This window comes from Trematomus bernacchii, unplaced genomic scaffold (assembly GCF_902827165.1).
Source record: "Trematomus bernacchii unplaced genomic scaffold, fTreBer1.1, whole genome shotgun sequence".
In the NCBI taxonomy this organism is placed as follows: domain Eukaryota; kingdom Metazoa; phylum Chordata; class Actinopteri; order Perciformes; family Nototheniidae; genus Trematomus; species Trematomus bernacchii.
In genome coordinates, this window is record NW_022988050.1 from 13,066,477 (window position 1) to 13,079,312 (window position 12,836).

The window sequence follows — 12,836 nt, forward strand, 5'->3', positions numbered from 1 at the left end:
TATTTCATCTTTATGTGTGCAAAACAGCAAAAGGGAAACACACACACATGAGTTATTGCTCTTTGCCGTGAGTGTGTGTGCCCTTTCCAAATAAAGAGCAACAATAATGAATAGCCCTGAAAACAAACCCTAGAGTCCCCCATGCTTCTCAATGGATGATACAGCTTTAATTGTACTGGGCAATGTTGCTCACATTGGCATAATCCACCCACAACACGCACGCACGCACACACACACACACACACACACACACACACACACACACACACACACACACACACACACACACACACACACACACACACACACACACACACACACACACACACACGCACACACACACACACACACACACACACACACACACACACACACACACACACACACACACACACACACACAATCTACATTGATCTGCCACTAGGGGTCTTCTCTCTTTGTCCATTATTGATAAGGAGGAGACACAGGGAGGTGTAATTGGAAGGGGCTTTTGAGGTATGTTTATCCTGCTAGGCTCAACAGTAGTCTATCACTTTCTCTTTATTTTTTACTTTCTCTTAATCCTACTCTTACTCTAGTAAGATCATGAGTGACATTTAAGTGAACTCATACTCATGTCATGCCTGAAAGTATCTTTGCGACAACACTGAAAAAAAATGAATGCCAAACGTTTGGATGTTTTCTGTACATCACTAAAAGTATTATAAAAGCTACTTTAACATTTGTACTCCACTACATTCATTTTTAAAGCTTTAGTTACTTTTATTAAATAATAATATTCTATTATCAATATATATGTCAGATATATATTTGAACCTGGAGAATGCTGTTTGTGTCCTGTGTGAAACCAATTTACCTAATTTAATCACATATGTACATATCCTTCTAAGCAACTTTAGCTGTATCAAAACATCATTATTTTATACTTTTTTGTTTTTTACTTTAGCTTTATTTGAATCTTTTACTAAAGCAAATATGTTGTATCAGTTTTGGTCCGCAATGTTATAAAAAATGCGACCATTCCACAATGTGCGAAATTGTTTGTTGTTTTTGTAGCTATTGCCAATGAGCTATTCTGTCATTCAGGTAGGAAGACCTGTTGATTATTAGGGATTAATCAACCAGAACATTATATATTCAAGCAATAGCTCACGACAGGCCGTGGTATATGGTCATTATATCACAGCTAAGGGGCGTGGTTCGGCCCGTAACTACAATTCTACCCGTGATAATACGCTCATTATATCACGGCTAAGAACCAAACAGATTGCTTGATTTGACTTGTCCGTTTTATAAATATATATATATATATATATATATATATATATATATATAAAAAAGAGATTCCTTTTTATGGTTCATACAGTAGCTACAATACTAAGCTTTTGAAAATATCAATAACACGTAGACGTACGTTTATTTAGATTTTGCTTAGTTTATAGTTTATTATGTTTATCTTCTAAAGTAAGATTTGGAATGCTCTACAAACAGCTCTTTGAATTGAGGACGGGACCTCACTTTCCAAAACTGTCCTCTAAAACTCAGTGGTCCCCACAAACACAGATGGACAAGCACATTTTCTGAACTTGATAAAGAGTCTATCCTCTCTCTTTACACACACACACGCGCACACACACACACACACACACACACACACACACACACACACACACACACACACACACACACACACACACACACACACACACACACACACACACACACACACACACACACACACACACACACACACACACACACACACACACACACACTAAAAACTGCCGATATTGATTGCTATTAATAAACTGAAGCCCCGTAGCTTGTTGCTGCTCCGCTCTCACTCGTGGAGTATGTGGGAGTCAACCACAGCTCTGACAGGTAGTGGAGAAGTGTGTGAGATAGATCAGATAAAGAGAGGGAGAGAGAGAGCATGCGTGTATCTCCATCGCTTCAGCCAGGCAGTCTAGTTGGCTACCTCTCCTCGCAGACAAAATGTGAGTGTGTGTGTGTGTGTGCGCGTGTGTGTGTGTGTGTGTGTGTGTGAGAGTGAAAGTGGGTGTGAGCAGCTGAGTGAGTTGGTTTCTGTGCACGTTGAGAGTGGCCGCCACTCCACTCTTCTCCGCTCATTCATGCTGGATTAAAAAAAACAAAACCCTTTTTATTTTATTTTGGGGACTCATACACACAGCTGTTTGGGACACATTCACCCTCGCAGCTGCTGAAATGAGCGAGGAGGTTAAAGACAAAGCTACGGGGAAGTCAGCGCACCGCAAGAAGAAAGGAAAGAAGGTAAAGAATGACTTGTAAACAACATGGGGTGGCTGCTTGAAACAAAAACTAAAAACATGTCAGTCTTTCTACCAGAAAGGGAGACCTTTTTTTTTTTTTTTTTTTTAAACAAAAGCTCTAGCATATATTTTTTACATGTGTCTGATTTCATATTTAGGATGCTTTTTATCTAATTTGACGGGTTTATTTCAGTTTTATCGCCTTTGGAAGTTGTGCTTTTTGTTGATGGGGAGCAGCTCTTTTGTTGTGGTCGTTGTCAGCAGGCGATTTGATGACAGAGCACTACCGTGGTGTAGCAGCTTTTGTTCTTCTGATATTCAACAAAAAAGGCAGTTTATTAATTCCAAATGGAGTCAAATAGTCTTTTTTTTTACAACGGCCATTGTGTACAGTTAAATATTGAAATAACCCATACAGAGATTTAAGATGTGGTGATGTAGCTTAGACACTTCCATTTATTTGTTTATGAGATTAATTTGTATCCAGCAAATGTCTAATTTCCAATGGTTTCCTTCTTAGGTTCATACAAGGTTGAATATGAACCATATTGTTGCAACACAAAGTGTGACTGCAGGTATTAAACACCTGTTAACCTTTCAATATGCTCAGTGAGAGCAGACGATAAGAAATTCAAGAGTGATCAGGCACATACAGAAATGAGAAGGATGGGCAAGGGAGAGAAGACATTACGTACGAAATTAGAGATCAGGTGAAAGGTAAAGGTTGAGAGTAAGAAACAGAGAGTGGAGAAATATCAGAGGGATGAAGAATTAGATGAGTGAAAGTGGGAGGAAAGAGGGGACTTGTTTTTGAATGAGCATCCAAAAATAAAGAGCTGTATCATCCTACAAATGTAATTGTCATCATTTACTGATGAATCTTGCATCTTTACAACATGAAGGAGCCAATATGTCAATATGTTGTTGTGATGCTAATGCAGCAAATGCCTTCTCATGCCAGTTCAGTGATTACAATGCAGACAGGATTTACAGTTCTACATTAGCTGCCGGATATCAGCGAGTTTGTATGTGTTTTTTGCCTGTATAACACAATCTAGACAAGAACATGAATCAGTAAAAGTTATTCTTTCGAGAATATTTGCTGGATTTGTTAGGGTGTCTGTTTTGGGTATTATGAGAAAAAAGACATTTAGAAGTATTTGTTAGATTTTTTGTTACTAATGGGAATCGTATTAAATCTCCTGGCATACTCTGTTTTTTTTTTATGTGAAATTAATCAATACATGAATTGATTAATTTTGAATATTGTCTAACTACCAGCAACCTTACATGACTTTGGCTTGATAAAGTAGTTTAAAGCTGGTGAATTACTGTCTTTCCTACACTATTTTTTTGTTGTATCTATCATGGAATGTTTTTTCCAACGTTAGAATTTAGTTTTCAAGGTTGTACATTTCATTTAATAAGGAAATCTTTAAAAGCTGACCAATCGAACAACCTTGCTCTGATGGTTAGCATTAGGTTTGCAGGTTATTTACATATAAAAGGTAAAGTTATCTTTCATTCATTTACGTGACACTTACTGGTTTTGCCGTTCTGCCATACATTTGTAGCTTGTCCCTTCTTAGAAATAAAGTAGCGAGAAAGGTGTCAGGTTGCAAACAGCTTTCAGTTCTCAGTGCCATGCATTTTAAAGTTTAGGTTTGACACTCTGCCACATTGAGGACTTTACATTTCTGTCTTCTATCTGAAAACTCTGCTTTGTTGTTGTGTGGGTTATGGTTTCTATGCACTGTGTGTACAGTATGTGTGTGTTTCTCTGCTGTGAAAAAAGCTGCTGGCTAAGCACCTTTTATCCTATAAGATTCAGCCTTATGTTTAGTCAGCTGTTTTTAATTGTCTCCCAGCGTGCACACACACACGCACACGCACACGCACACACACACACACACACACACACACACACACCTCAGTCTTCTCTATCTAGTGTAACAGTTGTTTTTGGCTCTTTAAACAGACAAAGAAGGCAGCATAAAGTGTAGCCTATATGATTTAGTACATCTTTCATATTGATGCTATGTCCTTTGGAAGGGGCAAGGCTCTCAGAATTGGTGTTGGTCTAACGTATTGGTGAGATTAATGATTATTTTTGTATTTGAGGAATGCAAATGGACGCTACAGAGAGGAGAGGGAGGTGGAGTCAAACAAGGGTGGGGAGGAAGAGTGGAGAGAGCAAGGATGGAGGAAGAAGAGAGGTGAGGATGAAAGAAAGAAAGAAAGGGAATGTTTTGATAGAGACAGCGTTTCGACTGATTTGATATGACTGTTGTGTCGCTGTGATCCTGCACTGAACAGACAGTCGGCAAGGAAAGAGGAGAGAAGATGGCAAAAGCAGATGAAAAGAAAGAGTGGAATAAAGTAGACGAAAAGGGAGGAGGTAGATGAAGGGTAGGGTAGGCAGAGAGTGAAGAGGAGGAAAATGGAGGAATCAAAGACGTCTATTCAGGGAATGAGTAGACAAGATAAATAGAGAGAACAGGAAGTAGAAAAAGAAGAATATAGGAGCATTTCTTTTGGCTTTGATGAGATAAGTGTTGCCTCCACTCTCCACCTGTTGCTAGGGACACAGGGAATGTGTGATTCACAGTGAAAACAGTAGCACTGATGTGGATGAGTAACCAGGAAGAACCATCACATCCGGCCAAAAGGAACAATTGAGTGCTTGGATGTGGGTGTGATTTAAGGAGTGAAGATATTCAGTGACAGGAGTGCTCTAATGCTTCAGTTAGATGAAGCCTCATGTCAATAATAAGACTGTCAGCTGAGTGGTTAGAGGTGCAAGAATGAGTCCTTAAATTAAGAAATTAGTTGGCATTTTAGCATTTCTGGTTCGCTTGTCTTGCATTCAATGATTCTTTTTACTTGGATTTGGTTGAAATAAGGTCTCATGCTAGTACAAGCTCGAGAGATTTTCCATATATTGTTCTACAACAGAATGTCGTAAAAAACGGAGGTTGCTACCAAAAACTCTCTCTGGAGGGAACTTTGGGATTTAAAGCCTTTTTCACGACAAACCCCAAAATACATAACAGGGCCTCTTTAACAATAATAAAGGTGGTTAATATGGGGCCAATTCTTTCTAATGATGCTTCATTGTTGCAACATTGGCTGTGATATCCTACTTAGTAATTTTATTATTTTTTTAGATTAGTTTTTTTAGCTGTGACCAAGCAAACATTTGTTAAAATTGTTATGATAGCAATAAAAAAAACAAAAAACTAGCAGGGCACTGGGAGAGCGCAACATCTGCAAAGTTGAAAATGATGTGTTTTTCCGCCCAGTTAATTAGATCCGCTCCAACATTTAGTTCAATATGTGGCTGTCAATATCTATATTTTAATGCTAAACTGGATCCAGATAGTTTCAAATGAAGCTAATCATTTCAAATATATGGTTAGTTAAATAAATGTATGGGTAAATACAAAAATACATGAACAAGATAAGAATGGTGGGTAAAAAAAACAGGACACACTGTGATACATCCTCCATATTTACCGTCATCATTTTGTCCTTATCTGTCCCCCGTTGATGGAACACCAATTACCTCTGGTCTGGGTATTGGTGTGAAGTCTATAAAAGAGAGCAAGGTACATGAGGGACCTCACAGCTTAGCAGGTGTGTTAATGGTTGTAACTATGACAACTAAAGCCCCCTGGGAGAAGGAGGAAGTGTTAGGAGCTGTGGAGGTTAGTCATCAGGTGGAGGAACTGCATTCAGCTCAACATCAAGTATCCAGTTGCTTAGTGTTAACAGGAGGACTTCAGAGTATGTTATTCAGTGATAATTGAACTGGATGAACTGGAGTCTAGTAGGAAGAAAACAAATTGATATGTGCTGTCCCGCCCTGCTTTTAGTCTGCGTGTGTGTGTGCTATTCATATGTAACTCAAATCCCTGTCTGTGGTGAAGTCTTGTAAGTGAGGAGGGAAACAGGATGACGGTGACAGAGGCCGAGTAGTGACTGCTCTTTGGCTCCGTTCATCATTCCTTTTTCTTTCTTTTTTGGGAGCGGGGTTTATTAGATTACTCTGTAAAATAATCATAGGGTAAGATTTGGAATATATTTCAAATTTAGACACCTTTCCAATTTTATTTTATTTAATATTGCATGCATGGACTGGGTAAAGCAGCAGTAAAAAATGTGTATTGACATAATGTGAATAATCTGCATTGTAAACATTAGGCAAGGTGTGTGAATTCAGTGTATCTATGGGCGCTTTCACACCGGAGTACTTTTCCCGTACTTTTCCCAGAAATAGTTCCGATAGTTTTCAGGAACCTTTTCACCCCTTTTTAGTCCCTGCTAGAGAGCAGGGACTTTCCTGTCGTTCCAATTTCTGATTGGCTGGGCGAATTGCAAAACAACCCCCCGTAAAACTCGGAAAAGTTTTTGTGAAGCCGACATTTTATTTCCTCGCATTAGCATTATTAGAATTAGCATTAGCCCAGCGCACCAACGGAGAGAGACTAACTTATGGCAACACAAAATAAAACGTGGGATCGGTGGAGTGATGAGGAGGTGTCGGCGCTTCTGGCGATTTACCCGGGGCTTCGGGTGGCGATATACTGCCACCCGAAGTCCCGGAGCCCCCCGGACTCCGGGACTTTGGGTGGCAGTATACGCCGTGAAGTTGTTTGCGGCCTGCCAGTAAACCCAAAGCAGAAGATGAAGAAGTGACGTCAGCGGCTTCATTTGCCTAATCCTCCCTCAGGGACTTATTCCGGTGTGAACGCGATTTACTAGATAGTTCCGGGGAAATAAAAGTTCCAGGGAAAAGTTCCGGGAACTATTCCTGGGAAAAGTACTTGGTGTGAAAGCGCCTCTTGAATCTATCTGTAGTTAATTTATTATGTAAATAAAGTTGGTTTACCTAGAATGTTCCTTTATATAACAAGTAATATTAAAAAAACATTTTTGTGCAAAAAAGTATTTCACACAAGAACCTTTTTTTAAATAGAAAATTGTAAAAAAAAAAAAAAAGATAATCATAATTTTTTCTCACGATCCATTCAGCCAACATTTAAAAAAAATATATATATATATATATATCTTCTCTGTAAGTCTTCCTAATATGAATTTGTTGTCCTTAGTACTAACTAAAAAGAGGTTTTTGAAAATAGTATTCTTTAGCAAACTTATCATTTATGACAAGAAATACTGTATAGCAACACAGTGTAGACTTGTTAAAAAGGCTAATTGGTCGATAAATGGATGCAAACCCTGGTACAGCCGTGGAGTACTTATTTTTGCAAATGATTGGACTCAAAACCCAGAAAATAATATAGATCAACAATAGCATTTATTATATCTGAAGTATTTGCTGTTTTTACCAAAGCAACGGCTTCTAGCTTCTCATAATGACATCTCAACTTGAATAAAACATCCCATCTGTTAGAGGGAGGTGAGCAGCACACATATGCATGGTGTGTCAGTGTTTTTGTGCTGTTTTTGTAAGAGAAGTGGACTATTGCTTATGTAACATGACTACCCACGTTCAGTCATTTTCATCCCACACCCTCTAATGTCAATACTGTCAATGCTTTCAATAGGCATGAAGTGGTAGCTTCAGCACACTGCTAATCTGATTTATCCAAAGTGGAGAGTAAGAAAATACTAGGAGGTGTTATTAGCTGAAATTATACTTAGTCATTTCAGATCAATACAGGCGTTTTAACTCTTTAGGAAATGTTTTATTGGCTACTCTTTGATCTTAAAACGTAAGTGAGCATGAACAATGTTTATTATCTGGACTTGATTCCCATGTGCTGTCAGAAGGAACTCTACTAAAAAGGGAATATTTCTGCCCAGAATCTATATTTTGACTGCAGAACTTGCACTCTATGTGGAAGTGAAAAGTTTGTCATAAGTTCCTTCTCAATGTACTAGGCCTTGCGTCGAGTCATGCTAATGGCTGTTGATTCCAGTAATGACAAACTTCCTCAAATCAAATCAAATCAAGTTTTATTTATAGAGCACATTTAAAAACGATTTTTGGTCGAGCCAAAGTGCTGTACATGTAATAAAAACACTTTACTACAATAACAAGAAAAGACAATCATTTACAACTGAAATATAAAAACAAAACACAGGGAAATGTCAGGTGTCGTACTCAGCTATGACTAGAAGGCCAGAGAGAAGAAGTGTGTCTTCAGTGAGGATTTAAAAACCCCTAGGGCAGGGGTACTCAAATACTAATCTTAAAGGTCCAAAGAAATGTTTCAATAAGACAAAGGTCCGTTTATTACGGTCATTCAAACTGTTGAACAAATGCAACAAGATTCTTAACACGAGGTTGCAAAAACAAAAATAATCTGTATGCAGCAGTTTTCATTGTTATTGTGTCTGTGCTTGATCCCTCAGAGTCGCAGTGTAAGAGCTGCACAGTTATGAATAAAGGCAGCTGCACCCTCTTTCATTCAGCATTCCCATTATTGCTTTATAAATGTCTTGCCCCCTTGTGTGTCCACTGAGGTTCGTCAGGCCCAACACATCTTCAACAAACTCCCCCTTTGCCTCATCATAAAAACTCACAAACACCAGCAACTGAGCATTGTCAGTGGTGTCAGTGGACTCATCCACAGCTAAGGAAATGCACTGTGCATTTTTTATTCCATCACAAAGCTGATTAATCAAATCACCAGCCAGTATTTATGTTCTTCTGGTTGCTGTGGAATCTGAGAGGGGCATTTGCTTGATTTGACCTGTTATTTCCTCTTTTTGTTTGCCTTCAAACATGGTCTCCATCACTTCAGTCATGCATTCTTTTATACTTCAGTTATTATCCAGTGGAATGTCCTTACCTACTGGCCTAGTTAAATCAAAGTGGTTACTTTTTTTTGGCTGGGCAGTGTAGTTTTACACACCGTCTTATTTGACTTTCTCAGGACTTAAAACTGTTTTTTTGGGGGCAGACCCCCACAAAGAAGAAAATATATTTACACACGTAAGGTCATCATCTTAACAGTTTTGTATGCTCATCCGTGAGCAGAGCATCAAGTTGACATGTCTATTACAGCTGAATGCGGCGATTACCTTTTTGTTCAGCAAAACGCCTCACAAACGTATTAAGATCTAAAGCTTTAGTGCGTTTGGATTCAATGCTGAGTACAGCCAAACTTGACAGTCTCTTCTCTGTCATTGTAGACCACAAATACCTCATTCCTTCAGTACTTGGGTCCGAATGCTTCTTGTTTTGCGCCGTCCCGTTCAAATGAAATCGCCGCCAATCATATTTCCACGCTCGTGCCAGGGCCGCTTGTGCTGCATTCACTTGCACTCGGACATTAGAGACTTTCTCTCATAAATGTCCGATGAGCCACAACTTTTCTTTCAAAAACAAAGCTGCCAACTGGGGTGGCAGCTGGGGTGGCAAGGCCTAGTTTTAGGGTGGCAGTTGCCACCCCATGCCACACCGGTAGGTGAAACTAGGCTACTAGCTACAGTACAGATGCAACTAGATGAGCTGTTAACTCTCGCTCTGACTCAGACAGGTTGAAAGAGACGAGACCCACCCGCATTCCGCGAAGACCCACCCTACTGTGCCTCTGATTCGCAGACTGTTGGTGGGGGAAAAAAACACTGACGGGATGCTGAATGTGATTGGACCAAATCGTTGACAGACACACACAGAGAGTGGAACAGTCGGACATGCAGAGCGCTGTTTGCAGTGGACATAGCGGAGAATTTTGACTCGTTGCATTGTGGCGATGTCTCGCAGATAACACAGATAATACAGATAAAACAGATAATACATATGAAAAGTATAATTTGCTCAGAGTCCAGAGACAGTTGTGGTTTGGTCCGGATCCGGACCGGAGTCCGGACTTTGAGGATGCCTGCCCTAGGGTCTGGGCCGACCTCACATGGAGGGGCAGACTGTTCCAGAGCCTAGGGCTTAAACCCGACCTCAAGCACAATCGAACAATATGTAAAGTCTATTATCCAACAATATTTTGTAACAAAACAAAATACCGGACAAACTAACCTCCTGTGATGGTGTAAATTGAAATTACATGTTGCCCAGGTACCCCAGAATTAAAGCAGATAGTAACTACCATTTGAATACATCTTACTTATTTTTATTTTCATTTAAAGCTCCGCTGATTTAACAGTGCATTATCTAACAAGTATTGTCTTGTTTCTTTTATTATTCCACACTTCTTTGTTAAAAACCGGTTGCCTTAATTACCTACAATGCAACTAGTATGCTAGTAGCCACAGCACATGTCCTTACCTGTGTCAGACAGTATTGCTATTGTTTTTTATTTTATGCTTCCAATGGTGACGAAAGCTGCAGCTAGTATCTTAACTAAGAATAGAATACTTATTACACCAGGCTGATTGCCCATTTATTGGCTACCTATCCATGTCAGATAGACTTGAAGGGGCCTCTGATTATCTTCTCAAATCCTGAACTCCAGTCAGAAGTGAAAAACAAGTCAGCTCTTCCTATCATACCCCCTTTTATGGAATGACCTCCCTATGGACATCAGTCTGACACTCTCCTCTTTCAAGATTCTAGCATTAGTGCAGTGTTCCTGTTCATACACTTTAACGGCTACTTGAGAGTATATCCAAAACTTTGGCCTGAGTTTGGTCTCCCTGCAGTGGGTGGAGTCAGACAGGTTACTCTACCCCGTGTGTAATCCCAGCTGGAATGTGCGGTGCACAGCATTTTGCGAGCATGGAGCTAGCTGCCCTTCTTCACGGTTCATCATTCCTGTTGAGACAGACGTTGCCAGGGAAATCCGATAACTCCTCAGGCACTATTACAAGCCATTGATAGAGTTTGGCCAGGTTGTACTATCGGTGCCGTATGGCAGGCACTTCTCTGAAGGCAGGAAGTGTAACATTAACTGGTGAGGTGCCTCATTTGAAAATACTGCTGGCTTGATCAGACAAACTTTATACTTGAGTAATACCCTGTAGCGTGATGTACCGCTCAAGTAAAGACAGGAAAAGCACTTAGCAGCGCCAAAGAGCACTGCACCCACCTGGGTAATTTATATATATATTCTCAAATATCATTAATACTGGTGTTTTATACATTAATGCTCAGACCGTTAATGCACTTTTAGTGGCCTGATATAGTTTTCTTCCAGGAATTTGTCTAGCTTAGACTCACCTCGTCTCATTATCAATTTAGGAAACGGGTAAAAAGTCCAAATTGTCAATACCTTAGTGTGTTTGTAAGCAGGATTACAGAAAAGCTACTGGCCCAACTTTCATTAAACTTGGTAGAAGGATGAACTATTGGCCAAGGAAAAACATTGTTTAGCGGTTCCGAATTTAGGATGTTGGATATACAAATAATTTTGCAGTTTTAATCGGTCTGCGTTCATCGAATGCCCCGGTTGTTTTTGGACTTCTTAGGATGCATCCAACAAAACACCCTGAGTTTTACTGGGCCACCACACATTACAAAATATGAGAGAACATTCTAAGTCATTGGGCAACACTTGTATCAAAAGAGATCCTTATATCTTGCTTTTAAACTCTAAAATGACAACAGGGACTTGTAGTAATACTAATAGAATGGTACCAAAATGGCCATTCTGAATATCAGGTACTCTTTCAAAAGATCATTTTAATAGTGAAGGACTCTCCTCTGCTAAAAAGCTTACAGTAGCAGGAATAATACACATCCAAAGGTCAAGAGCTTAATTCAAGAAGCACTACTCTACATTGTGAGGGGAGAGTTTGTATTCTAACCTGCTGAGTCAGCCAAGTGTCCTTGAATTCAGAAGAAAAACCCACGCACAAAATGTAATGAAACCAGTTGATTAAGATGAAAGAACGATAACAAAAAAATACACGCTAAAGCAGGTACGAAGCCGGTGCAGACTCAGCGTTTATTCACTGCGCTTTGCAATTTTCTTCCAATTCATCATGCAGTGATTTTCACCCCCTCCCTTATTTATTGTGCTGGTAGATACAAGCAGTATAATGAATCTGATGATATTCTTTGGGGTGAGGGTTGCTGGCAATGCGCTCCTTGAGAGCCAACATATTGTGTTTTTGCTGAGGCAGCCGCGGAGCAGAGTGCTGCGCTTGACTCTCTTTCTCACACTTCACAGGAACAGGATGAGTCTCTGTTAGCATGCTACGTTCCATGTAGGTCTCTGACTTTACTATATGCAGCACTTCTGATACTCTGAGCTGATACCAATGATAAAACTCTTTGGCTGAATGCAGATGTTTTTGTCATTGTTGTATATTTTCTTTTTTTGTTATTTATTCCCAGTTCTTCGCCAGTAAACCAAATAACTTGTATTATCGAAAAAATAAGGATTACTCTTCATAACACTATCTATGAATGGGCACAAATTCAATCATACACTGGTATGAAACGCTCATTAACATAGCTTTAAAAGTATTTTTAGCCTGCTAGACAATAGGGGTGTAAATTACAAATGTAATCACAATGCTTGATTCGATTAACAATGATACGACTTTTCCCAATATATAGATTTCTATAGAGTATATATATATTGTGTGAATAACATCAAAACTCAAAATGTCTGC

General features: G+C 39.4%; 1 protein-coding gene across 2 annotated transcripts in view; it reads left to right on the forward strand.

Moving 5' to 3' along the window:
• LOC117473305 (ankyrin-3-like) overlaps window positions 1-12,836 on the forward strand; it is a 152,207-nt gene that overhangs the window by 15,713 nt on the left and 123,658 nt on the right. Inside the window, exon 1 of one of the 2 annotated variants that reach the window (XM_034118830.1) lies at window positions 2,110-2,292. The exons of the other annotated variant lie outside the window; for it this stretch is intronic. Coding sequence (XP_033974721.1) covers window positions 2,227-2,292 — 66 coding nt within the window. The 5' untranslated portion in view covers window positions 2,110-2,226. Of the gene's footprint in view, window positions 1-2,109; window positions 2,293-12,836 lie in introns of those variants that run through there. 2 annotated transcript variants of the gene reach the window in all.